General features: G+C 43.0%; 1 protein-coding gene and 1 long non-coding RNA gene across 11 annotated transcripts; one reads left to right on the top strand and one right to left on the bottom strand.

Moving 5' to 3' along the window:
* Window positions 1–1003: 1003 nt before the first annotated feature.
* Window positions 1004–23603, bottom strand: SEC22C (SEC22 homolog C, vesicle trafficking protein). Of its 10 annotated transcripts, none has more exons than XM_038128965.1 (9): window positions 23548–23603; window positions 20379–20425; window positions 18744–18932; window positions 17699–17908; window positions 14906–15069; window positions 13362–13544; window positions 6638–6756; window positions 5975–6040; window positions 1004–4482 (listed from the first exon to the last, which is right to left on the bottom strand). In XM_038128965.1, the coding sequence occupies exons 4-9, from the start codon at window positions 17878–17880 to the stop codon at window positions 4282–4284; spliced, it is 915 nt and encodes a 304-aa protein (XP_037984893.1). In that variant the 5' UTR covers window positions 17881–17908; window positions 18744–18932; window positions 20379–20425; window positions 23548–23603; the 3' UTR covers window positions 1004–4281. The 10 variants fall into 10 exon arrangements, with proteins under 10 accessions (XP_037984893.1, XP_037984892.1, XP_037984896.1 ...); XM_038128964.1 differs by having other exon boundaries at window positions 18881–18932; XM_038128968.1 differs by lacking the exon at window positions 23548–23603 and adding an exon at window positions 23418–23520.
* A 70-nt stretch (window positions 23604–23673) lies between these two features.
* LOC119697765 lies at window positions 23674–26045 on the top strand. Its single transcript, XR_005255925.1, has 2 exons — window positions 23674–23730; window positions 25286–26045. It is a non-coding gene; the product is annotated as an uncharacterized LOC119697765 (long non-coding RNA).
* Window positions 26046–26395: the final 350 nt, after the last annotated feature.

The raw sequence follows: 26395 nt of genomic DNA, 5'->3' as shown, positions 1-26395 counted from the left end.
CTCTGCCTCTCTCCTCATTCCAGGGGCTTATCCCTCTCTCTGAGCATTGTTTTGCTTTTGCCACAGAATCCGAGTGGTTTGGTTTGGAAGGGACCTTAAAGCCCATCCAGTGCCACCCCAGCCATGGGCAGGGACACCTTCCACTGTCCCTGGGGTCTCCAAACCTGGCCTTGGACACTTCAGGGACCCAGGGCAGCCACAGCTTCTCTGGGCACCCTCTGCCAGGGCTTCCCCACCCTCAGAGTGAGGAATTTTCCTAATATTTAATCCAACCCTGCCCTCTGCCAGTCTTAAGCCTTTAGATACCCTGTGGAGAAGCAGGGAGCAGAAAAATGAGAAGTAAACAGTAGTTCCACAAGCTTGATTTCTTCCAGCTCTTTGATTCTTGCTTTATTTTCCGGTTCCTGATTCAGCAGAATCCTCTGAGTCCTGTCACACAAAGCATCCCCCCCTACACATGAACCCATCCCATTCCAGTGACGGAAAAACTGAATTTTCTGTCACATTAACTCCTTCATTGCTTGAAAACTGATGAATTGTTCTCTTCAGAGCCATTAGCAAAGGTGGCTGAAATTCCCCAAAAAAAGTCCACAGGCTCTTAGTAGGGACAGACTAATTAACAATCCTGTTTTATTTAGGCTGAAAATGCACCTGCAAACTGCCACATCCCCACTATCCCTGCCAGGCAGCTGGAAAGGCACCTTTGGGATGTGTCACATCTCATTTCAGCACTGCAACACACAAGTTTTGCAGGAAAAGCCTCTGAGAGTCCCTGAAAATAAAGAGCAAGCTTGGTAAAGCCACAGAGAGATTCTATCCCAGCCTCCTGCAGTCCCCTGCTTGGATAACTAAATTTCTAGAAATGTATTTATAAATATGTTTATACAGTTCAGCTGATGAATTGGCCACAGGGATCACTGAAGGTGCCTGCAAAAATTAAATGATTGATTAGCCTTGCTTCTCATATAACCAATAAATTCCAAATACTGAAGACAACCATTACAAAAAAAGCCATTTATTAGATATATGTACATATATACATACACATGCAAAATGATTTTATACACATTTACACAGGTTCAATTATTAATACAGTGCAAAAATGTCTAAAAAGGTACCAGCCCACCTTCTACAAACTCAACAGGTCTTTGGGAGAAAAAGGGGGAAAAAAAAGAAACCAGAGAATTACCAGCTTCATAAAGTGACTAAGCACTGAGTAAGCAAATCTGGAAATTACTGAAGTTTATTCTTTGCCAATTTGCTTGTGCTGAGCTGCTGGGTGAGGGGAAGAGTTTCCAAGACTTTCTTTTCCAAAGTGACAGAATGAAGAAGATGCAATTCAAACCACATTAACCAGCTGAAAGCTGAAAAAATATGGATTTCTCTTTGGGGATTTGATTCAATACAGGAAAAATCCCACATTATGAGTCAGATTTTGTGTTCTCAAACTGCAAGTCATTCTTTTTTATCAAGTCTTAAAGCACTGAGATCAATGTAAACTATTCTATTCCTCTTGCTGTTTTGCCAAGAGGAAATGTTTAACTGTATAAACACTGTGTGGACATGGGATAAATACCAAATTAAAAATAAAAACAGGTCAAATTCCATGAGCTCTGCCTCATCCTGGAACCCCAACCCTAACCTATGAAGTACACACAGACTGATCCATGTAGATTCCTTAATATGGTTGACACATATTACAGGAAAATAAAAGGTTGCAGAGGGATTAAGACCAACACCAAAACAGAGCTTTGTCATTGGGCAGAAAACTCCTGAAGATTCAGCCACATTCCCCAAAAATCCACAAAGCAAAAAAATACAAGTTTAGGCAAAGGCAGAACTGAGCCAACTGATTTGATTTTACTAAAACGTTTTTAGGAAAACCAATTTAAAAAAAAAAAAGCTGAATTTAACCTTTCTCCACTCTGTTAACTGCACAATTATCCAGACACCCTGTTCTAGCACTCCTTTGCAGAGCTGTGGCTGCCATCCCCTGGCCCAGGGATGGATTTGTTTCAGGACAGAGCAGTTGGATGCTGGGGAAGCAGCAGGAATGCTACAATTTTTCCAATCAGCTCTGAGAAATGCCCTCTGGAAATGTTCTGTGTGGGCTGGCTTTAGCCAAGCCCTGGAGAAACAGGAAAAGCCCTTTTGGATTCTTTAGCCAGAGTGAGGATAAAAAGGCAGGAGCAGGGAGTTGGTTCCTGTCCTAAAGTCCTTTTCATGAAGATCTGTCTGTAGTATAAAATGCTTCATCCTTTCCCCACAGGAATCCAGTGGGTTGATACCCCATTTATGCTCCTGGAAAACACCACCAGTCACCAGGTCCATTATCCTTGAAGTGTTAAGTTTCTAGTGTCAGATTTTTGGGGTGTTCTTTTTGCAGATTTTTTTTTTTTTTTTTAAACTTGTAATCCAAACTCGTGGCTGAGTTCCCTGCAGTCTCCAGAAGTAATTTACCAGGGAAAACTTGGAGTGAACAGTGTGAAAATAAAGAGCAGCACAAAACCCCTCCCATCTGTGAGGTCCCCTTGGTGTCTCAGGGACAGTGGTTGAGTTGTGGATTCATTTCTCCACTTGCACTCTGACAGAAAACTGGGATAATGACAGACAAACAACTTTAATCCCCTCCCTTAGAACAGAAAACCTTTTCCTTATGGCACACAGCTCGAGCTGTGTCCTTAAATGCCTGGCTAAAATATTCCTCCATCGTTCCTACCAGACTATTCCTCACACTTTGGAGGTTTTTATCATGTTGCTGTTACAGTAAGTGCAATGAAAAAGAAATCCCTACATTTTCCTCCTGGGAAAAGCTCTGGCACTAAGTCTCCTGATGTCCTAGAAACTGTCCAGGTTGTAACAAGCTGCCCATGGATGCTGTTGCTGCAGTCAGCTGCATCCAGAAGTGCTTCCAAAGTCCAGCACCACAAACTTCTGGTCTGATCCTTGTGTTTGCATCCTGAGATCCCACAAAAACTCACTAAGATAAAAGAAAGGAATTTTCTCATGTGTTCTTGCAAAAGAAGACAACTCTGCTGCATGTTAATCTCTTTGCAACCAGAGGTAGAGACTATGTGAGAGGAAAGAGAAATCTTTGGTGAAAGAAATGGGGGTGACCAGAAAGAAAAAAAAAAAAAGGAAATTTTAGGACCATAATTCCAAAATAACATACCTACAGTTTGAATCTCTACAACCCCTCAAGGATAGCTGCATCAAACTGCTATGCATTTTTTTAACAGCCAGCCTAAATTATTCATCTGTGCCCTAAAATGCCCCTGTGCACCTGGATCCATGACAGAGCAGAAGAGCCAGTGCAGCAGAGGTTGGGAATTCCAGTCTCCAATTCCAAAGTGCACACCCAGAAACTCATCTGAGTGTAAGAATTCACCACCATTAACCACAGGTGTTTTACAGAACAAAGAGAACCTGCTCTTGCTTTCCATTCCTGGAAATGGCTTTCTACTCACCAGCTACTGATTTTATTAAAAAAAAGGTGAAGGAGTCAGTGGCCTGTCATAAACAGGCTTGGAAGATTTATTATCCATACAGGCCAAGCAAACATGGAATTGCCCTCATCCTAAAAGTGACCTTAGCCAAGGAAACAAAGGCCACAAGAGCTGACAGATCACTTACACCCACTTGGATTATTTTCTGCTGCCCCAAGCATATTTGCAATTAACCCATGAGCACACTCTTAACTGCAATGTGCTGTTCAGCCAAGGAGATATTTATAGACTTTATGGTTTATAAAAGAGCCACAGCCTTTCCCTGTCCTTCCAAACCTAGAAAAACGATCCTGAAGCTCACCCTCAGCATTTTTCCCACTGATACTGCACTCACCTAATTACAGCAAACAACTCCTTTACTCACATTCACCAAGGCAATCTAGAGACAAAAATGTTACCCATCACTTAACCCTTGTTTTACCACACAATTGGAGTATTGGGCAAGACTGACCCACCAAGCTCTCACAGAGCCAGCGAGACAAATGGCAAAATGCTGTCTGGAGGGTGGCAGCCAAGGAGGAAAAGCCTGCTGATGGTAAGAACTTCCATCTGTGGTGACACCTGACAAGCCCCACCATGTGAAACACCTTGCTGTGTGCTGGACATAATTACAGGATCCTACTTATCCCAAGTTGCTTGGAGCTGTTCTCCTTGCAATAACCATTGCCATGGATGGTTAAAAAACACTCGGAGCTATTTTTGGCCAGGTGGATACAAAAAAAAAGAGTTGTAAAAACAGAGTAGCAAACCCCAAGTTTGTTGTTTTGGTTTTTTTTCATACGCCACAGTCAGGCTGCTTCTCCAGGAGCTGCCTTGTCAGGATCTGGTAAGAGGAGAGAGAAGCCACTCCTATGTGGAAGGAGATTTGCCAGAGGTTCCTCAATCCATACAAATAGATGTTGCATGAACAGACACAGAAAAGGAGCACAAATGTCTTCACCTTCCTGGCCGAGCTGTAGAAGAGGTACAGGTAACACTGCAAAAGGAGCAGAGAGGGAGAGTTAGCACTGAACCCTGCACAAAACCAGAGATCCAGCTGGGAACTGCTGCTGGGAGCCATCTGCTGAGCATGTGAAGGGCAAAACCCTCACAGGAGAACATGGAAAGCTCCCAGTGCTGACAGAGGAGTCACTTTTTCCCCTCAGGCAGTGACAGATCAGCCTTTGTCAGCTCAGGTCACAATTTCCAACTGCGCTGATGCCACGGGCAGAGGTCAGCACGTGGAAAGCACTGCAGGTCGTGCACAGTTTTTGGGGAGAAGCTGCTATGAATCAAAAGGAGAAGAGAGAATTCTCCTTTATTCAGCTTCCCTGGCTTCAGGTGCTCACAGGGAAACAGGCAGCACAGAGCCTTTCTTTGTGAAAAACAGCTTGCATCAAGTACTTAAATCTGAATCCATCTATTAGATCTAAATCCATCTGTTAGATCAAAATAAATCTATTAAATCTGAATCCACCTATTAGATCTGAATCCATCTATTAGATCTGAATCCACCTATTAGATCAAAATAAATCTATTAAATCTGAATCCATCTATTAGATCTAAATCCATCTATGAGATCTAAATCCGTCTATGAGATCTAAATCCATCTATTAGATCTGAATCCATCTATTAGGTCCAAATAAATTTATTAGATCAAAATAAATCTATTAGATTGAAATAAATCTATTCACCCCAAAGCTCTGCCATGAGCAAAAGTGTAAGAAAGCTGAAAGACACTAAATTGTACCATAATACAAAAAAATAATCCCATAAATACAAAGACTGCAGATAGTGGTCCCCAAATTATGATCCAAAAGTAACAAGGGCAATGAATATACTGTAGGCATCAGTAATTCCTAGAAACAAAACTGCAGCACCTTTCTGCAATTGCAGACTGAAAGTTGAAGATTTTCCAGCATATATTGCCCTCAAGTTAAAGGTTGTGGAATTTTTTAGGAATTCAAGGTGCCTTTCAAGAAAAGCCAATTCGGAACATGTATTTTCCTCATCTAAACTCTTCTGTGTAAGGTCAGAGGAAATAACCCCATTATGGAAAAAATCTAAGGAACCACCAGGATTCAAAGTGATTTTTCATGTAAATTACACCATTTTCAATAATGTTGCTGTCCAATATTTGCTCAGTCCTTGAGGTGGTTGTGCTGCAAAAGCCCATCACTAAGTCTGACACTGACAGGAAGATGTGGAGTCCATCCCTTTGGGAAAAAAACATCTTTGGGATGGCATTTATCCATCACACCCAGCCCCCTCTGACTTGTCACAACACGGAAGCACTGAAAAAGCCTGCAAATGCAATTTTCCAAGGGTCAAAATGTGCCTTGAACTGCTTTTGTGCCACTTCACTGGAATAATTCAGTGGAATCACCTGGGTAGGATATTAAAAACCTCCGCTTAGCTGAAAATGGCTCTGCCTTGTGAATTATAACAGCAAAATAATCAGCAAAAACTTTTATTTGCACTTAACGTACCTGAAAAAGACAGGCTAGAAAAGGTAGAAAAAAAGCTATCACATTTCCAATTCCTTCGTGGTCCTCCTGTTGGGATTAAAAGAAGTGACAACTACGTCAGGCACAGCTTTTAGCAAGTGCTGCTTGATATCTGAGAACATTATAAATATAGTCAAGAACCTCTTATCCCAGTTTATGTTGATTGACTGTAACAGTGTCAAACACCAAGATCAATATCATTGGATAAGACAGCAAGAACGGAGGCTTATGTGACAGTTCCTGCTAAATAAAACTGTGTCAGGATACAATCAAGACACTTTTCCCCCCCTTTTTAAAGTTGTTTACAGTCTCATGTTTATTTAAAAAAAAATTACAGAAAAGGATCTAAAATAAAATGCAAGAATGGCGGAAAAAAAAAATCCAGGCAGCCTGGTAAGAATAAAATATTTCTCAAAATTTAAACTCCTCTAGAACAGAATAAAATGCAGAATATTGTGATGTACAGCAAAATACACAAGGTGTAGCAGGTGAATAACCAACTCTACATTCCCTGGAGAAACAAAACACTCCTTGTGGAAAGATGTGTGCTCAGCTAAGAGGCAGAACAGCCACCCTTGAACTGCTTACCCAAAAACTCTCTGCCTTTCACTCATTCTCAGGTCTGAGAGCAGCAGTCAGGCTTACCTGAAAGGAATATTCTGCCAGGTGAACTCCTCGGATGAGGTTCAGAGCTCCACACATGATGTTCAGAACAAGGGACAGAATCCCCAGGGGGGTCACAGGCTGCATTCTGTAAGTAGGGACTTGAAATGAAATGAAAACCAGACATTAGTGGAAGTTTGCACAATTACTTTCAATCTTTTAATAGAAAACACCCCAATTACCTTGTGTGGGTTTTAAACACTTTCAAAACCTTCCATGCTTGCTCCATGGAAAACTGATTATGAACAGAAAACACCCCTTTTTTTTGTTGTTGTTGTTGTATTGCAGTATTCAGTTCTTCACACATCCAGAAATCATCAAGAGCTCTGGAGTATTTTTAAACAGGTCAGCAACAGATATTTCTTGACCTATTTGGCATCAATGCCTTCTACTATGTTGCACACAGGTAATTCTTTGTTTATTCCAGCAGATGAGGATGCTCAGCACTCCTCAGGCCAGCAGAAAAGCCAGAGGCTCTCACCACCCAAAGGTCTGGGGAAAGGTTTAGATTGCAGCCACCCACCACAGCAAGGCAGCAATTCATCTCCTCCTTAACCAGTAATTAAATGTTTTATCCCACCTGAGGGCTCAGGCTGCCCCCATTTCACAGGTAGTGAATTATCTGCCTCCTTCCTTTCTCACCTTCTCTGCTACTACTTAACACCCACACTGCTGAACAGCAGTTCTGCATGATAATCTCATGGATACATCCCTAATGAAGGCCAAAGTAATTATCATAAATGTGTGTTTAGCTTTGGAATCTGCTGCCTTTAATTCAGGCTTGGCCTAGAGCACACCTCCAGTTTTCCTGCACTTGTTCAACAACAGATTCCACGCCTTAATCCTCACCTACATTTCATCCCTGCCCTTGGATCACCACAAGTAGGACACTGTCATTTTCCTAAAAAATTATAATTTGCAGCTCAGATATCAAATCCAGATCTTCTCCTGCACCCAAGACACAGGAGAGAATGAATGGGCCCTCAAAAAAACATCATCTCCCTGTGTCCAGGTGTATCCAGATCCTGTTTATCTGACTATTTATCTGTTTATTGGACCAGATAAATACAGTTAAATACAGATAAATCAGATAAATACAGATAAACTGCACCTCTGGCTTCCTTTGGAGGGACAGATCAATCACAACAGCCACCACATGGAAAAAGGAAAGAAGTTTCAGAGAGGAAAGTTTCACAGAGGAAAAGACTCCTGCCTTCTTGTTCAAGCCAGATTCTGATAGATGGATGTAAAAAACTCTGGTGCCAAATTAATATAGGGATGTAAAGCACCTTTCATCTGTGTCTCTGTAATTAATTTGTCTGGCATGCACTCACACACCCATAATTTCAGCTCCAAAGGAACTGGATCAACTCAGTTTGATGTGTGTCACTTTAGGGAGCATTATTTGATATTACAGACAGAATGGTGTAACTCTGTCACTCAAAGGCAATTTGGCTTTTCTTTTGCTACACAGTGACATTTACAAAGAACTTGTAGCAGCATCTTTATTCATTGCCTGACCCCAGAATTCAGTTTCCTTCTATTTTTTTCCTGCTATTCCTACTTCCCACTTTTGATTAATTAAATAATGTTGCAGCTATATACATGTGTAACTCTCCCACAGATATCTCCTAATAAAAATTTTTCCTCAAATTCTAAGGTATATTTCAGAGGCCCAAAATATCTCTCAAACAAATTACAATTATCAAATACAAGTGTCATTCATTGAGCAGAATCCTGCAAACCACACGTGCCAAGAGTTCCCAGTCCCCAGGGAACAATGCAGGTCTCAATATATTGCTTCTGCAGCATGAAATATTATGTAAAAGTTTCATTTTTTTAGTCCAGGAGGATAAAAAGAATTGCTGCCACAGATGCAGGGGAGATTAAAACATCCAGCTGCTCAGGGTTCAGATTCTGTGAAAACTGGTCGTGAAATGGTTTACTGCAGAGATTTATTTGTGCTGTTAAATTCTGAGGTTTAACTCTCAAACTGAAATTGCACAGAAGTGAGATGAGTCCTGCTAAGGGAAAATTATTTCACTTCCTTGGGTGAAATCAAGTCATATTTTTATAAAGAGAATTTCATACTGGAATGGCATATTACATTAAATAAGGGAAGAGTACAAACACTCAGTCCAGGACAGCACCACTCTGCACAAGCACAAATAAACACTAATTAGGCTTCACATTGATTTGACTCTTCAAGCACAGAAGTTGTGCACTCCAGAGCACAAGTTCCATGTGGCATTTTCAGAGACCCCCAACAAAGGGAGGAATGATGAATCTGACTCCATGTTTTTAGAAGGCTAATTTGTTATTTTAAGATACTGTATTATATAAAAGAATACTATAGTAAACTGCACTAAAGAATACAGAAAGGATACAGACAGGAGGCTAAAAAGAGAATAATGAATCTCATGACTCTCTCCAGAGTCCAACACAGTTTGGCCCCAGTTGGCCATTGAGTCAAAATAATTCACAGCAGAAACAAATGGAACAATCACCTGTTGGTAAACAATGTCTAAACACATTCCAAAGCAGCAAAACACAGGAGAAGTAAATCAGATAATTATTGTTTCCTTTTTTCTCTAAGGCTTCTCAGCTTCCCAGGAGAAAAATCCTGGGCAAAGAGATTTTTCCAGAAAATATGATGGTAACAGATCCACACAGAAACATTCTGGGAGCTGTGGGTGATGCACCAGCAGGTTTGAACACGTGCAGAATAACTGCAAACACCCTCACACAGTGAAGAAATTGAAACCTCTGCCCATGAAAGATTTTCTGGCAGAAGCTTGTGGCCATTTCACTGGAAGGAGACACCAGAGTGTACAGCAGCTTGGATCTGCCTCCTGCAGGCACAGCACAAGGCTGGACACTGAGTCACTCACTCAGAGCTCTGCAGAAAGAGCACCAGGAGTGAGAAATGAAATCACTCCAACAGCCTCAACTGAAACACAAGCACGCCAAAGGCAGAGAGCGAGACAGCTTCAAAAGCAGCCCCTGAAAAGGCCTCTGAAGGACTCCCTGTGTGCCCGTGGAAGATGAAGAACACTCACCAAAGGGAGCTGCAGGATTCACCAGCTGGCTCACAGGAGAGTGGCACAAGCTGTTCTGCTGCTTCCCAGCTTGTGATGTGCAAGCCCTCCCTGCCCACAGAGAGCCCCCCTGTGCCCTGCACACAGCCCCATGTCCTCTGGAGCAGCACCAGCTGTGCCCACACTGCCACCAGAGAGGCTCTGAGCAGCAGCCAGGGCTCGGGGGGTGCTGGTCAAGGGTACAAGGGAAGGATTTTTGGGCTGGGTTTAGTTAACAAAAGGAAAGAACAAACAGCAGAAAGAATGGAAGTAAGAAGGGAAAAAAAAATCTCTTGTTCTCATGAATACTAACAAGGACAAAGCTGCCCTGACTTTTCTGGCCCTTTTCACAGCAAACTGAAGAGCCAGAGGACGAGCCCAGCCAGCTCCAAAGAGGCCAGCAGCAGCTCCAGCCATGTGAGGAAGGGATGTTTGGATCATCCCTGGATCAATCAATCTGCACCAGGGAGTGCAGTCACAATTCAATCCTGCTCTCCTGCAGGCACAGCATTTCAAACAGCCTCTTGTAGAGCAGAGCCACGGTATAAATAACATTAATATGGAACAAACACTATGCACACAGCTAAACTTAGAGCAGCAAAGTGGGATTCAGCTGGGAGGGGATGATGAGAGGAGAGAGACACAAGCCAGGAAAGCTGACTCCAGTGGAGGCAAACAGATGATCATAAACATGAGCCTTAAAATAAAGGCAGAACAATCTGTGAGAGTATTTGGGTTAGACCAGAGAGAACAGCCAGAAATAAAAAGGCAGATGGAAAGTAAAGGAAAGCAATTAGGAATAAGAGGGTAGTGAAAATATATTTCTGATCTGTGGACACAGACTAGATCACAAATATTTACTGCCACTGAAGCTGTTCAAAATTTAAAGAAAAAGTGCAAAGACTTTCTAAGCCCTGTCATAACATGAAAAGATTTAACCTTCAAGCACAGCTCTGAGGAGCACTCACAAATCTGACTGGCAAATAAAGTGGTTTCCATTCTATTTTTAATTCCTCCTGGCAAATGCCCTTCCATACTCTAATTTAAAATACCTATGTCAAATTAGATTCCAGCTCATCTATCAGAAACAATAAGATTGAGCAACTGGAACTTAATTTTATTAGTGTTTCACAAGCCAAGAACAACAACAACAACAAAAAGCAAATACAAGCTCGTGGCACTCCAGCTGCATTTAAACCACCCTGCTAATAGGATTAAAATAGAGAATGGTTTCGTGGTGGACTTGGCAGGGTTTGGTTTCTGGTAGGACTCAATGATCTGAGAGGTTTCTCCAACCTAAATAATTCTCTGATTTCATTTGTGGAAGAAGTAGGCAGGACCTTGACTGTGCAACTGAAACACAACTAAGAGGTACCATTTTTATAATAAAAAAGTAGAGGTTGGCACTTCAGAGCAGGTAAAACATCAGGTTTTGTTATTTAAAAAAGCCTCTGTGTTATTTATACAGATACACAAAGCCTCTTTCAGAATTTTGGTCAAATGGATTAAATTTTTTAAAAAATAAGGTAAAAGGAAAAAGCAAAGAGGGGAGAACACCTCAAGCCAGACAATGTGGGAACAAGAGGTTACCCTCAGCTCATATTTTTCTCATCTTCTTTTCCCTCAAGGCTGAAGAAACTCATTCAGACTGCAATTACAGATCTTTCATTATGAGTTTGCAACAAGCAATGAATGAATCAGTGGAGCTTCTTTAGAAATTTGAACAAACAAGGATTTGAAGAGAAGAGAATTCCACATGGAAAATATCAAGCCTAGCCTATATTTTCCATACAGAGAGGAAGATGTAAGGCTGGAAAAAGACTCCACAGCAGTCTCCAAAGCTCTGCTGCATACCTGCTGCAATGTAAAGCCCATATGTTGTTTACTATGATGGAAAAAGCCTTTTTTTGTTTCACACACACAATGTGAGTAAACATTTCTTGGTAGGCAAGGAACCTCGACGTGTTTTTCTGCTCTGCGCTGTGGGCCATAATTCGTGACCAAAAAATTAAGCACAGCAGATTTGTCCATTAATTTAAATCTGACTGCCAAAACAAAACTGACTTTTGAGGTAGAAAAAAGAAAATAGCAGCCTCAGTATTGGCCACTGGGGTGCTGCTGCAAAAACTTAAAAAATGCTAAGAGAATTAAAAGTGCTAGCTAAGTAAGCAAACCAATGCTACATCCTAAGCTCTGAGTGACCTGCTAACAAATGCCAGTAACACTTTTCACTGCTTGCCCATGGACATAACTGCTGCGACTTTGAAAAGATGTGCTGCTTCAACCTTTCTTCACTCTCAACATCTCTCCACATCCAGAAGCTGAAGGAGCAAGTAAAGGACAAGTTGAGAAGAACTCAGATTACATCAATGAACTTTTCAGACAATGGGGTTGACAAGATGGGTTTCATCTTTTGCCAAACAGATTTTGTGGGTTGTAATCATTGTTTTTATCGTTTTACTCATGTTTCCCTGTTTAGTTATCTACAGAAATCCACTGGGGAAGTCCTCACAGTTGGAAAAAACAGGGGAGTTGTGGGAATGCAATAAACCAAGCTTTGCCCTGGGAAGATCTACCATAGAGTTTTCCCCACGTAGGCTGAAAGAGAGGACTTCCCCCATGGTGTCCTAGATATTTTACTTCCTTTGTAAAATAAGAACTTTGTAAAATAAGTTCCACAGGTGGAGTCAGGTAAAAAATGACAATTGGGTGCAGTCACTTTTCAGGAGAGAAAGACAAATCTGTGGGTGTTGGTTCAACCCTAGTTTATTTCACATCAAATATTGGCATCCCTGTGCTTTAAAAGCCACTTCCTTGATTTGGAGCTGATATTAAGTGACAGAACTCCTGTTTGTCACCCAGGACACCAAATTATCAAGGTATTGAAGTTCTGAGTTGAATTAATTGTCCCATCCCTGGAAATGTTGGGTGGGGCTTGGAGCAACTTGGTCTGTGGAAGGTGTCTGTCCCAGATTGCAAGGCAGTATGTATTCTGTTTGCCATCTGTCAGAGGTGGGGCAGTTATCCTCTGTTCATTGGGCAGTTTTCTTTATCTCTGCACAAACCAATCCTCCCTCTGGGGAGACATCTGCTGTTAATGGGCCTTTGAATGTCACTGCATGGCTGATAAAATTACAGCATCCCCTTGTGGGGTGCTCTGCCCAGAGGGAGGAGCCAAGCATCCCTACCTGGATATAATCTCAGTTTTTGGGACACCAGAGCAGACTTTCCACTGCATTCCCAGAGGAACAGCTGCCTTTTCCACTGGATCTTCAGAGGAAGACTACACCCTTCTACAGGATCTCTGTTCCAGCAGAACCACAGCTGCCACTCCAGGAGGGCTGCAGCCACCATTCCAACTGGACTGCCACCAACACCCTGACCCACAGGGTGTCAGATTGTGTTCTGACTCTCTCAGGGGTTTTTCTTTTGTATTATTGCATATATTTTGGAGGGTTTTTTTCCCTTTTCCTAATAAATTGTATTTCTGACTTGGAGTCTCTCACTGGTTTTGCTTTCAAACCAGAACAAAGAGTGAAGGTGTTTTTCACATCTACCATCCTGCCACGGGGCAGGTGTGCAGGGTGAGGTGAGGAAATCTCCTGTCACCTGGTGTAGAAGTAACTTACCAACCTCCACATGGCCTCCTGCATGCCCTCCATTGCTCAGCCCGTTCAGCAGCTCCGTGGCCTCCAGCTGCAGCTGCACTGGGGGCTGCAGCCTCAGCTCCTCCTCCACCCTCTCCCAGCTGCCCTTGGCCCTGGAGCCACGGGTGCTGTTGAAATGCTGTTTCACCTTCTGAATAGTGTTATCTGAAACAACAGGAAAAGCTGCTCAAGTCACCTCGGAAGGATTGCTTAATTAATCTTTAGTGTTGTTAAAACCTTAATTGTGGTGATATTTTATCATATCATGGCAATTCGATTGTTTTCATTTCTTTCATTTCTTACTGGGTTCAGGCATAAAATTCCCCTCCTGGTTAGGGAACAAAAATACTTCTTTTAGGTATTTTATAGTACAGAAAGGTTTGGAATGGAGGGGACCTTAAGGATCACCCAGTGCCACCCCTGCCATGGGCAGGGACACCTTCCACTGTCCCAGGCTGCTCCAAGCCCTGTCCAGCCTGGCCTTGGACTCTTCCAGGGATCCAGGGGCAGCCACAGCTCCCCTGGGCACCTGTGCCTCCCCACCTTCACAGGAAAGAATTTCTTCTAATATCTACTCTAAAAATAATCAAAATTATCTGTAACTGCCAAACAAAATTTTAAAATCTTGAGCATCAAGCACATCTTAGATCCAACCACAGGAAAGGAGATGATTAAATTAATAAATAAATAACCACACAGCAATATCAGGCACTCAGTAACTTAATAAAGCATAAGAGTAAAAATTATTTTAGAAATTTTTTTTTCTATAAAAAATAGGCTTTATGCAATTAAATGAGGCTAGAAATTTCCCAACTCCTACTCAAGGTAAAAAAATTAAAAATTAAAAAAGAAAGGAGCAATGTGGATCTCAATATGAAATTACATCCTGGCTGTAATGTGCCCTGCAGGGAATCCATCCAAAATCCAAGATGGTTCTAGAAGAAGCTTTCCTGATGGATTCTTCAAGTTTTTAAGCCTGAGTTTAACACTGTTACTGAAATCTGGACTGAAGAGTGCAAACACACTGCAGGATATTTTCCTTTCCCAGAAAGCTTTCTCACTGCAAGGGAATTGTGTCTTTCAAAGGTGTGAAGTTCAGTAGAGCAGCTGCTACTTGGCAAGAAAACCAATTACTTCAGGCTAAAAAAGAACCACTGGGCATGGTTCTGAAGTATTCTGACTCCAAGTCATGCCAGAAATAAAGCTGCCCATAATAATCCATTCTGTCTCCCTTTTTTCCTGTGCTCATCTGTTCCCACTTGTCAGATTTTTTTTAATGAAGTTAGAAAGTGTCCAAGATATCACTATTTTTTAATTCTCTGCTTGTTCATCCATCACCAGAACCTTTTGTTCATAACAGATGAACTCTCAGGAGCTCCAAACCAAATACTTCAATAGTTTAAATCTCCCCCTCCTCCTCCACATGCAGGCAAAGGCACACCCATCCTTTAGCCAGGAGATGTTGTTTAACACCACCAGTTTGGCAGAGAGAGGATTTTTACTATTAGAGAATCAAAGTTACAAACCAAACTCAATAAAAGCATATGGTCTGGAAGCTGAATTGATGCTCCTTGTGTTGTAGGAAGCAGCAAATTGCCAGCGAAGCTCTTCCAGGAAGCAGAAGGCCATGATGGTTGAGTAGCTGCTGGAACAGATTGCCATGCAGGCAATATCCCCAGAAGAAAGGAAACTGAAATAGAAATTAAAAAAAAACCCCATCACATCAACATAAAAAGGTGAAAGTCCTGCTGAACGTGAGGATGAAGCTGTGCTTTCTGGCAGAACAAAATGTACAGACTGAGCCGAGAGAGCAGACAGGAAAAAAAAAAGGGATTTTTGTTGTTGTCAAAATCCTGCAATCCCTGTAGATCTATTTTTTCTTACACAATTATTTATTCTTAACTCATCCAGGATGCCTGAGCAGAGTGAAGAGCACAACCCAGACTTTATTAAATTGGTACATCAGTACAAGTCGAGGACATTCTTTTCCCAGGCTGGCTTTAAATCACCTTAATAAAAACCAAGGTGGTCAGAAAACCAATTTTTAAAGAAAATGCAGAAAAAAAATAAAAGCTAGGAAGTTTGTTCCCAGGAAGCAGATGGATTTCTTCCTTCCCTTGATGGCAACATCCTATTAACAGCAAGAAATATTTGCTAATTTGCACAACCCAAGATTTTCAAACACTTCCTGCTACATCACAATGAAAATTCTACTCTAAAAGGGGCCCCTCTAACACTGAATGCATATTTATGTAAAAGATGGTCCAATCCCTCCAGGAGATTTCTCAGGGACACCTTCCCTTGCAGCCCAGCCATTTGTCAGCAGGAAACCAGTTTGACACCCAAGTTTGGAAACTGAACAATTTGTCTCCTTCCTCCTGTTCCTATATTTTACCCCAACTTCATTTCCTGCTCACGGTTTCTATTTCACCTCATTTGTATTTATTTGCTGTACCGTGGTCTTGGGATTTACAGTTTTGCTTGGCTCTGCCAGCCCAGTTCCACCGGGGAGCTTCCCCAAATTCCTGCTGCTCCCAGCTCCCAGCTGGGATCAACACCATGCCTGCCTAAAAGCACCTTTCCCAAGTTGTCCATAATTTATGGCTTTTTTGCCACGGATCCAATTGCACTGCTCTCATTCCAGAGCCAGGCTGAGCTGCTGCACAGAGCACAGCAGATGAAAAGCTGCAGGACTTGCTGGCATCAAAGGGCACAAGTTGGCTTTGAGTGAAAAGGAAATGAGATGAAAATCTCTGCTTTTCTGACTGTTTCAGTGGAAATTTATGTATTTTTTAACTCCTCCCAAAAAGGGATGCTTAGTTTTAGCTTAGGGCCACTTAAAGTTTTCTTCCATTTGCTCACCAGAATTGCAATCACAAGATAAAATTCACTTCCTAAATAAGTTTAAACAAGTTTTTTCATTTCTTTCTCTGTAATTTCTTTAATACATTTCTTCTCCTAAACTAAATCATTCCAAGGCACTTGGATGCCTTCTTAAAGGGATTTGTAGAAATCCATGATTCTCCAACTGCTCAGAGTAAAAAGCACTGCCCATTTTTGCTACACAAAATGAAAATTAACATGAGCAAAATATATATAAATAAGAATTATAAATATATAACTAAATATGTACAAATATTGTGTAGGTATCTATAAATATACAACTAAATGTGCATAAGTATTGTGTATGTATATAAAATATATAACTAAATACATATAAATATTGTGTATGTGTATAAAATATAACTATGTATAAATATTGTGTATGTATATAAAATACATAACTAAATACATATAAATATTGTGTGTATATAAAATATATAACTAAATACATATAAATATTGTGTATGTGTATCTCTAAATATATAACTATGTATAAATATTGTGTATGTGTATAAAATATATAACTAAATACGTACAAATATTGTGTATGTGTATAAAATATATAACTAAATGTGTATAAATATTGTGCATGTATATAAAATATATAACTGAATACATAAACATGCTGTGTATGTATATAAAATATATAACTGTGTATAAATATTGTGTATGTGTATAAAATATATAACTAAATACATACAAATATTGTGTATGTATATAAAATATATAACTAAATGTGCATAAATATTGTGAATGTATATAAAATATATAACTAAATACATAAACATGCTGTGTACATATATAAAATATATAACTGTGTATAAATATTGTGTATGTATATAAAATATATAAATAAATACGTACAAATATTGTGTATGTATATAAAATATATAACTAAATACATACAAATATTGTGTATGTATATAAATATATAACTAAATGTGTATAAATATTGTGTAGGTATCTATAAATATATAACTAAATGTGCATAAGTACTGTGTATGTATATAAAATATATAACTGTGTAAATATTGTGTTTGTGTATGTATATGTAAGTATTTATATGTATAAATATAAGTATAAAATGAAATCTGTATAAATATAATCGAGAATTATATTTATATCAATCAAAACAAATAACAGCTATGTAAGTGTATTTATATAAATTACCATACAGAATACAATATATGAACATACAGCTATAAATATACACAAATATATAACCAAGCACATGCTCACTACACTGAGCAGGAACTGAGGAATAAAGCTTCAAAATCATTGGAGTTCACACCCTACACAAGCAGCGTGGCATTTCAGGCTGGAATCAGGCCCTGCAGACCACACCCACAGTATTAGTTCAGTATCATTCTAACCCCCAAGAGCAGTATTTCAAAAATTAAAGCCCAAAAGCCCCAGCAGAGCAGAACAGGACTCACTGGATGCTCAGGCTACGTCCTTTGGCCGTGCCCCGACTGGGGTACCGCGCCAGGATCGAGGACAGCGCCTTCAGCCTCTTCCTGCACTCCAGAAAGTCCTGGTTGAGATGGAAATCTGTGGAGGCTGAGAGGGGAAGCCCATCCCTCACCCTCACCACACAGGCAAAGAAGATCATGGACATTCTCCACGGGAGTATTCATGAGGACAACCTGGAAACGAAAGGTTTGAGTCAGTTCGTTCTGGAATTCCAGGCAGGATGAGAGTGAATGCACCCCTGGAACTGAGCAGCACTGTAGTTATGATATTTTATGAAAATCCCTTTGCTAGGATTTTCTTCTCCTGAGAAGCTGAGAGGGCCTCAGCTTCAAGTGTAAACAATTTGTTATCTGCTGCTGTGGAATGCAGCAGGTGCTTTCTTATTTAGTCAGTGTGAAATGTTTCTACTTGCTGACCAATCGAGGAGGCAGCAACTCTCAGACTCTCTGGGAGTCACAAAGCTTTATTATTTCATTCCTTTCTATTCCTGTCTCGCCTTCTGTTGAATCTTTCTCTCTGTTCTTTGTAGTATAGTTATAGTGTAGTCTTTTTTAATGTAATATATATCATAATATAATAAACCAACCTTCTAAAATAGAATCAAAATCTTTCCTTCCCTTCACCAAGTCCTAACTGCCCTGAAAACCACCTCATCACAGCACCTCTGGTGACACCTCTGCCACCGCGAGGCAACCAAACCGTTCTCAAGACTCATGGCTGTGCCCAGTTCTTGCCTCTCAGATTAAAAGGTGAGGCAGAGGATTTGACAGGGCAATTATCTACCTGAAAAATATTCCTGTTTTCCCTAAAGCATCAGAAAGGCTGAGTAAAGCTCTCACAGGTGCGTGTGGAAGCTGCTGTGCTGATCCCACATCCCACTGACGTGCTGCATCTCCACTGGAGCTCCAAAAAGCTGCCTGAGCGTGGCACTTCTCCATTCTCCAGTGTAACACACAAATCCAAAAATAAATTGTAGGCCAGAGCCCATCAGGTTCTTTTTAGACTCACCTAGGGCTAAATATAGAATAAAAGTTGCCCTCTCTTGACTTCTTCCTCTTTAAGAGGTCACAAACTCCCATGGAAAGTTATTCTTGGGCTTCACCTGGCATATTCAGAACATGCAGAGATGTGTCCTTCAGACATACCATGAGGATCCAGGGCACGGTGTCAGAGGATTAACAGCACTTCAGATCATCTCTGAAAGAGAATCAGAAGGAACTAATTAAAAAATAGTTTAAAAACTTAATTAATTACCTGTATTTACATGCACATTTACCATCCGATCTCCTGTGAAGTGGGAAAACATATCCTAGGAAGTGTTTTGCCTGAAGGAAAGCAAACAACTAACTCATTTTCTTCTCCAATATATTAATTTCTAGACTCATTCAAAGATGCTGTGGAATGATATGCAAAATATTTATGATGCCCCAATCATATTTTTTTTTAAGTTATATCAGTAAAAGAGCAGCTCTAAATCAGCAGATTTTAAGGGATTATCACAAACAACTCAAGGAATTAAAAAAAGGGAAAAAAGGAAAACCAAAGGCATTTACTTGGCTTCAGGCAAAGAACATAAATAAAGCATTGGAGAAATAAAAAGAAGAAACAAAAACCACTTTGTGAACTCAAACTTTTGATGGAGAGAACAACTGCTTTGAGCAGCCCTGTATCACACAATTCATTAGGATGCTCAAAGTGTCTTTGAAATGTGGCTCTTCAGGACGAGCTTTTCTTGTCTGAGAAGTCCAGAGAGCAAAAACCTTCTCCAATTCAGGCACCAGAAACTCTCCTGATGTCTGATAAGGGCTGAGTTCTTGCCACAGGCAGCACTGAGAAGGTCTCATTTCTACCCCACAGGAGCCGTTCCCACAGAAATTGTGGGAACCATTCCTCTGTCCAAGGTTTCAGCATGTTAAAGAAACTGCAATTATCAGAGGATAATTATCAGAGGAATTAGCAGAAAGCACAATGGCACAAAACTTGTTTCCTTAGAAAAGCAGATTAGAACTACAGAAGATCAGCCATCTCTTGAGAAGTGTTATCTTGAACTTTTCAAATGGAGATTAAAGAATTAGATGTGATTTTTTTTCCACAATCCCTCTGACAGTTCTCTTCCAGCTGTCATTCAAGTTGTGAAAGCAAAATCAAGCTCACAAACTCCAACACAAATCAAAGAGAATCTCAACAACAATCATGATTCTCATAAATCAGTTTGAAACATCCCATCAATCTTCAGTGTGCCCATAAGCATTGATAAAACAGTGCAGAACATTTTCAGACAAAAGTGAAATAAACCCAAAAAACGTGAACTTTAACAGAAATATTAACTTCAGAAACACAGCCAACCTGTTGCTCAGAATTGAAGTTTTAGAGTGAAGGGTTGGTAATGCTGATGAAGTTTAGCTCCAAAATAACTCCAAAACAGCCACAAGATGATCAGGCCAATAAAAAAGCACCAAATTGAGAAATCAAAGACATTTCCTAAAACCTACCCAGCCCATGAAATCATTCAGCTCCCCATGCCATTAACAGCAAGAGTTTAAATTTAAATATCTATATTTTTTAGTAATCACCAAGGATAACATCACCTACAGTTAACCAGCTGCACATCGAGAGTTTTCCAACTTTCCAAGACGTACAAACCTTCCTGCTGGAATGCTGCCAGCTGCCCATCACAGGGATCCTTTGGTCTGGGAAAGAAAGATCCAGGAAAACATCCAAATTAAATGCCAGACTTCACTGGAGAAAGGAATCCACCCTCCTTCCTGAGAAAAAGAGGAGCTGGGTTTCCCTTTGGCACAGCCCTTGCTATTCTCCCATCAGATGAAGTTCAGAGCTGTGTGGTTTTGGCAAGTGACAGCCACCAATGGCACTGCCCTTGGAACTTTAACTACTTGCAAGCCAGTTGTGCCACGTCACCTGTGCCCAAGCACAAAGTGTCACAGCTGATCAAGGTGTAGGCAGGTGGCTTGGTGCTGTCACTGTGTCACCCAGGCTGCCCTTTCCTCCTGCAGACTGTCTGCTCACCATCAGCAGCCCAAAGATCTGCCACCACCAGGACGTGGCAGCTCTTTGACCCTGGCTCTGAACTTGGACGATGAACTCGAGGCTCTGCATTCAACTCTTGCAGAGTTCACAGGTGATAACACCATGGCAGCATCTGGCACAAAGCAGAACCTCGGGAAGCATTTCAAGCAATCATTTCAGAAGAACAGGTTGTCATTTAGGACTGAAGGAAACAAAGTTGTTTTTTTTCATTTCCTGAAGCACCTGTACACCCAACAATGCTCCAGAGTAAAACTGCCCAGTGAAAGACTCACATTAACAGCCCCAGTCTCAGACTAAACAATTCCTCAGCGTATCTAAGTGACCTGGAGCACAATTCCCCCTTCCCTCACTTCCCAGGGAGCAGCCAACTCTGCCCTGGCTGAGCAGGGATTATCAAGGCAGCCTCAATCAGACCTCCTGCACTTCACTGTGTGTTACACAAGCTCCTCTGGGTAAGAAGATTACACCCAACTCACCAGGCCACACTTCCCCAAATGCTCAACAAACTCCTGCTTGATTGCCTGGACTTAGCAAACAATCTGCTCAACGGGCTGTGAGAGCAAATGCAAACCAGTGCAGAGTTCACGAGGGAGATTGTATCAAAATCCTGGTTCTTTCAGAAATTATCTCACCAGCAAAAGCAGGTTTCATTCTGACAATGGCACACTGCTCCCAAAATATGTGGCCAGGATTTCTCTCAATAATTCAATGTCTCTCCCTGGTCAGACACATTTCCCTGCTCTCTAGAGGGGTCCAGCTTCAACCCCATCTGCTTCGTCCAGTTCTGACCTTCCTGCTGAAGGAAGAGCCAAAAGCTTCAGCAGATGTTCCCATGGCCCTGAAGCAGAATGTTGTGGTTGTGATATTTTATGAAAATCCCTTTGCTAGGATTTTCTTCTCCTGAGAAGCTGAGAGGAGCTCATCTTCAAGTGTAACCAATTTGTGATCTGCTGCTGTGGGATGCAGCAGGTGCTTCCTCCATTGGTCAGTGTGGGATGTTTCTGCTTGGTGGCCAATCCAGGAGGCAGCAGCTCTTGGACTCTCGGGGAGTCACAGAATTTTATTATTCATTTCTTTCTATTCCTGTCTCGCCTTCTGATGAATCTTTCTCTCTATTCTTTGTAGTATAGTTATAGTATAGTTTTTTAATGTAATATATATCATAATATAATAAACCAGCCTTCTGAAATAGAGTCAAGATCTCTCCTTCCCTTCACCAAGTCCAGACTGCCCAGAAGACCCACAGCAATAAATGGTGACCCCAGACGTAGCAATTGAATGTGACATTTTTTGGACATGTGGCAGCTTGCTCTATGACCACAACTACTGCACGAAAGAATCCTTCCCCAGGCAGGTGATCTCCAGAGGGAGTCCTGGACAGCTACAGGTGGGATGAACATGAAAGAGATTCAGGCTGACTCATCAAACACAAAACCCGAGCTGCAGCTCCAGTGCTGCTTTGGGTCTCACCCAACAAGGATGTGGCTCATGAGGGAGATTTATCACCTCCCTGAGGGAACACAAAGTGGAGTTTATCTTCTTCTCAGATATATAAAAAAACAAATCCAGACCACTGTTAAATTCCTCATTTTTTAAGACTGCACCAGTATCCACCTGATCCCTTCCAGCTGAGCTGCCTCCAAGCCCCCAGCAGTGCTAAGCAGCTACAGACACCCCAGACCCACGCTCCAGACTGAGCAGTGAATAAAAAGCAGTTTAAAAACACACTGTTATCTCAAAATTTAACACAGGATTTGTGCATATCCAGAGCTTTTAGGCTCCTATAAATCCTACAGGCTTACTCTTATCCCCAAGGGGAAGCATGTGGGAAAAAACCTTACCATCACAAATCTGTCTGCACACACTCCTGTGGATTACCAGAAATAAAGCACACACAAACCTCCAACCCCAGCATCCAGCTCCCACATCAATCCCGCTATTCCAACAGACAATCCTCCAAACCACACTGCAACAACTCTGTGATGCTCTGAGGCTCTGCCCCAGCTTCACCTCCCAGAAACACCAAATTCACCTGTTCCCAAATATTCACCCACTCCATCCGCCTCAATCCTGATGCCTCCCCAAGCCCAGCAGCTCATCCCTATCCCTTTAGGAGCCCACCTAAGGACCCATCCCACCTCCATCCTGTTCCACTCACATTCACAGAACTACACCCCACTCACACCTCTCCTCCCCCACACTAAGCACCCTAAAAACCCCCCAAAAAACCCCTTCCCACACTCTTCAATAAACCCGGGCACCTCAAAAGCAAACACACCCATGCCCCCACCCGGGGCTCTGCTTTGTGCTGACAAGGCCTTCCACACATCCCTGAAGCACACAGACACCCCAAAACCTCACCCCATCCCGCAGCTCCCAAACGCTCCCGTTATCCCCGCTCACCCCGAGCCATCCCCAACCCACCCACGCCTCCTCCTCCTCCTCCTCCTCCTCCTCCTCTACCCCTCAGGTACCGCAAGGCACCCCCAAATCCCATATCCCAACACGCACATCCCCCTGCTCCCCACCGCATCCCCGAACTCCCCTCATCGCCTCCCCAACTCCCCCAGACGCCCTCACACCCCAATTTCACCCCGCTCCCCTCGCAGTTCGCTCCCCCCACACATCCCGCACCGCCCCGCCCCGGGGACGGGGGCGCAGGCGGAGGATGAGGAGCAGGGTCGGTGTCCCCCTGCCCAGCCGGGACCCTCCGGAGCAGGGTCGGTGTCCCCCTGCCCAGCCGGGACCCTCCGCCGCCGCTCACCTCCCTTCCCCCGGCGGCCCCGCGGCCTCGGGCCCCGCTCCGCCCGGCGCCGGCCCCGCCCGCCTCAACCAGCGAGCGGCGGCGGGAGCGGCCGCGCGGGGAGCGCCGGGACAGCGCCCGGAGGACCGGGGAGCGGGATGGGGAGCGGGACGGGAACCGGGACTGGGAGAGCGGGAGAGCGGGGTGGCAACCGGGACTGGGAGAGCGGGATGGGAACCGGGACTGGGGGAGCGGGAGAGCGGGGTGGGAACCGGGACTGGGAGAGCGGGAGAGCGGGGTGGGAACCGGGACTGCGAACCGGGACTGGGAGAGCGGGATGGGAACCGGGATTGGGAGCCAGGCTGGGAACGGGAGAGCAGGATGGGAACCGGGACTGGGAACCGGGACTGGGAGAGCGGGAGAGCGGGATGGGAACCGGGACTGGGAGCGGGGACTGGGAGAGCGGGAGAGCGGGGTGGGAACCGGGATTGGGAGCCGGGCTGGGACCGGGGGAGCAGGATGGGAACCGGGACTGGGAGCCAGGCTGGGAACAGGGGAGCAGGATGGGAACCGGGACTGGGAGCCCGGCTGGGAACGGGAGAGCAGGATGGGAACCGGGACCGGGAGAGCCGGATGGGAACCGGGATTGGGAGCCGGACTGGGAACGGGAGAGCGGGATGGGAACCGGGATTGGGAGCCGGGCTGGGACCGGGGGAGCGGGATGGGAGCCGGGATTGGGAACGGGAGAGCCGGATGCGGAGGGGGCTGGGACCGGGAGAGCGGAATGGGACCGGGGATGGGACCCGGGCTGGGAACGGGACTGGGGACCGGACTGGGGAATGGGACTGGGGAACGCGGGGAGCAGGGCTGGGAACTGGGACCGGGGCTGGGACCATTTGGCTGTTTCAGGAGTCAAACTGCCCGGGCTCTGCAACAAACCCGCGGTTGAAGTTGGTAGAGACTTGAACCCCATCTCAAAGCCATTGACAGCCGTCCCCTCACCCGTAGAATTGTTTGTAAAGACATCAGCACATATCTTCCCTATCGGGAATGAGGATGAGGATGGGGATGGGGATGAGGCTGGAGATGGGGATAGAGATGAGGATGTGATGTGGGAATAGGGATGCATGCAGGGTTGGGATTAAATACCCAAAAGAGGTTGGGTATTTTTTGTTTGGATTTAGATGTTTATTAGTTTTTATCTATGTTACAGTCTCATAGACTGTGACTTCTACAGCACTTCACTCTAACAAACTAAAAATGGAGTCTTATCTCTTTCTCTACAAGGTTTTTTAAGGATAAATTGTCCAATTAAGAAATGAGACTTAAATTATTTTTACTTTTAACCTTACATCTAACTACCCGTGGCTTATAATGTGGATTTTTTATCTAATTACACAATACCACCTAAACTTATGAAGAAGAAGGTGAAGGAGAAGGATTAGTCTACGTCCTAAAACTTTCATCTGCTTTATATATATAACTATACTCTAAAGCCTTAAAGTTTTCTGCTATGTGATATTATACATTTCTATTCAAATTATACACTTATAATCTCAGTTTTATCATTCAATTTTGGCAGTTTTCTTTACGGCTTTAGGTCAAATGCAGTGTTCTCTTAGGGGTCAATGCCTGTCAGCACAGAAAGTCTAAAATTCTCAGTAACCAGGGTTCCAACAGGGGTGGGAACTGGATGATCTTTAATAATCTTCCCAAACCCAAACCATCCTCTGGCATCATTCTGTGTTTCGCATTGCAGGTGTTGCAGCAGTAACACAACGCAAACTGCTCTCACAGGGCATTCATCTGAAAAAGCAGCAGAAGAAAAAGAGTAAACAATAAATCATTCCTGAACAAGAGAGCTCTGAACTCAAAAGCCATGACGTGGAGCTGTTATCTGAGTTGTTGCTGTCTCTAAGTAATAGCAGCCCTGCTCGGCACCACGTGCAGTGAATAACCACTGATGTTCTGCTGTTCCTCTGACAGCTTCCACTCCCCATGAACGCATCCCACTGCTGCAGGTCTGCCTTGCTTCACAGTCTGACCATCCCTGCTGAGGGTTGCTGCTTTGAACACGTTCCACTAGCCCAGGTTGCTCCAAGCCCTGTCCAACCTGGCTTTGAACACTTCCAGTTTGATTGCTGAGTCCAAACATTCATAAGGCAAAAAAAAGAAAAAATTTCCATCTACACATCAGCAATGATCTACCCAGTGGCACAAGAGAGAAACAAAAAGCTGATTTTTCCCTTGCCACAACCCCAGCTGTAAGAATGTGAACAATGAGGCACAGAGCACCAATGAAGTTCCAAAGAAAACAAGTTTACATGCAGACAGGCTTGAGCCAGATAAGCTGACACAATCTGTATCCCATATGAGAAGCTTTGCCAGGGAATTTGAAGCCAATCTTTGCTTCCATTTTTAAGCAGAAAATCCTTATGTCAGAGGAAAAAAAACTGTACAGAAAAGCATGGACTGAGTATTTGGGGCAAAAGGCATAAAAATAAAGCTGCACCACTGAATACTGCAGTGTTGGGAGAATCCTTCTGTGTTAAGCACTACAAACAAACAAAAAACCCACAAAACACCCAAACCCAGGGTACATTCTGAGATGGCAGCATGGTTTATGCATATAAAATAGGAATGTATTTGAAGGTTTCCTTCCTCAGGGTGCTATGGAGTGGGGTCAGCACACTTTAGAAATGGCACTTTCAGGGACAGGCAGCCCAGCCAAGGGGGTCACACAAACTCAGGCATTATTCCCTAAATCCTCAGGGAGCTGGGGAAGTGCCAGCCACCATGAGCAGGGCCTTGCTGTGAAAATACCTTGCAGTTATTTCACTGAATGGGTTTTTAGGCTGTATTAAATGCA

Source organism: Motacilla alba, chromosome 2 (genome assembly GCF_015832195.1).
Source record: "Motacilla alba alba isolate MOTALB_02 chromosome 2, Motacilla_alba_V1.0_pri, whole genome shotgun sequence".
Taxonomy (NCBI): domain Eukaryota; kingdom Metazoa; phylum Chordata; class Aves; order Passeriformes; family Motacillidae; genus Motacilla; species Motacilla alba.
Note: the sequence above shows the minus strand (reverse complement) of the source record. Positions and strands in the feature narration are given on the sequence as shown.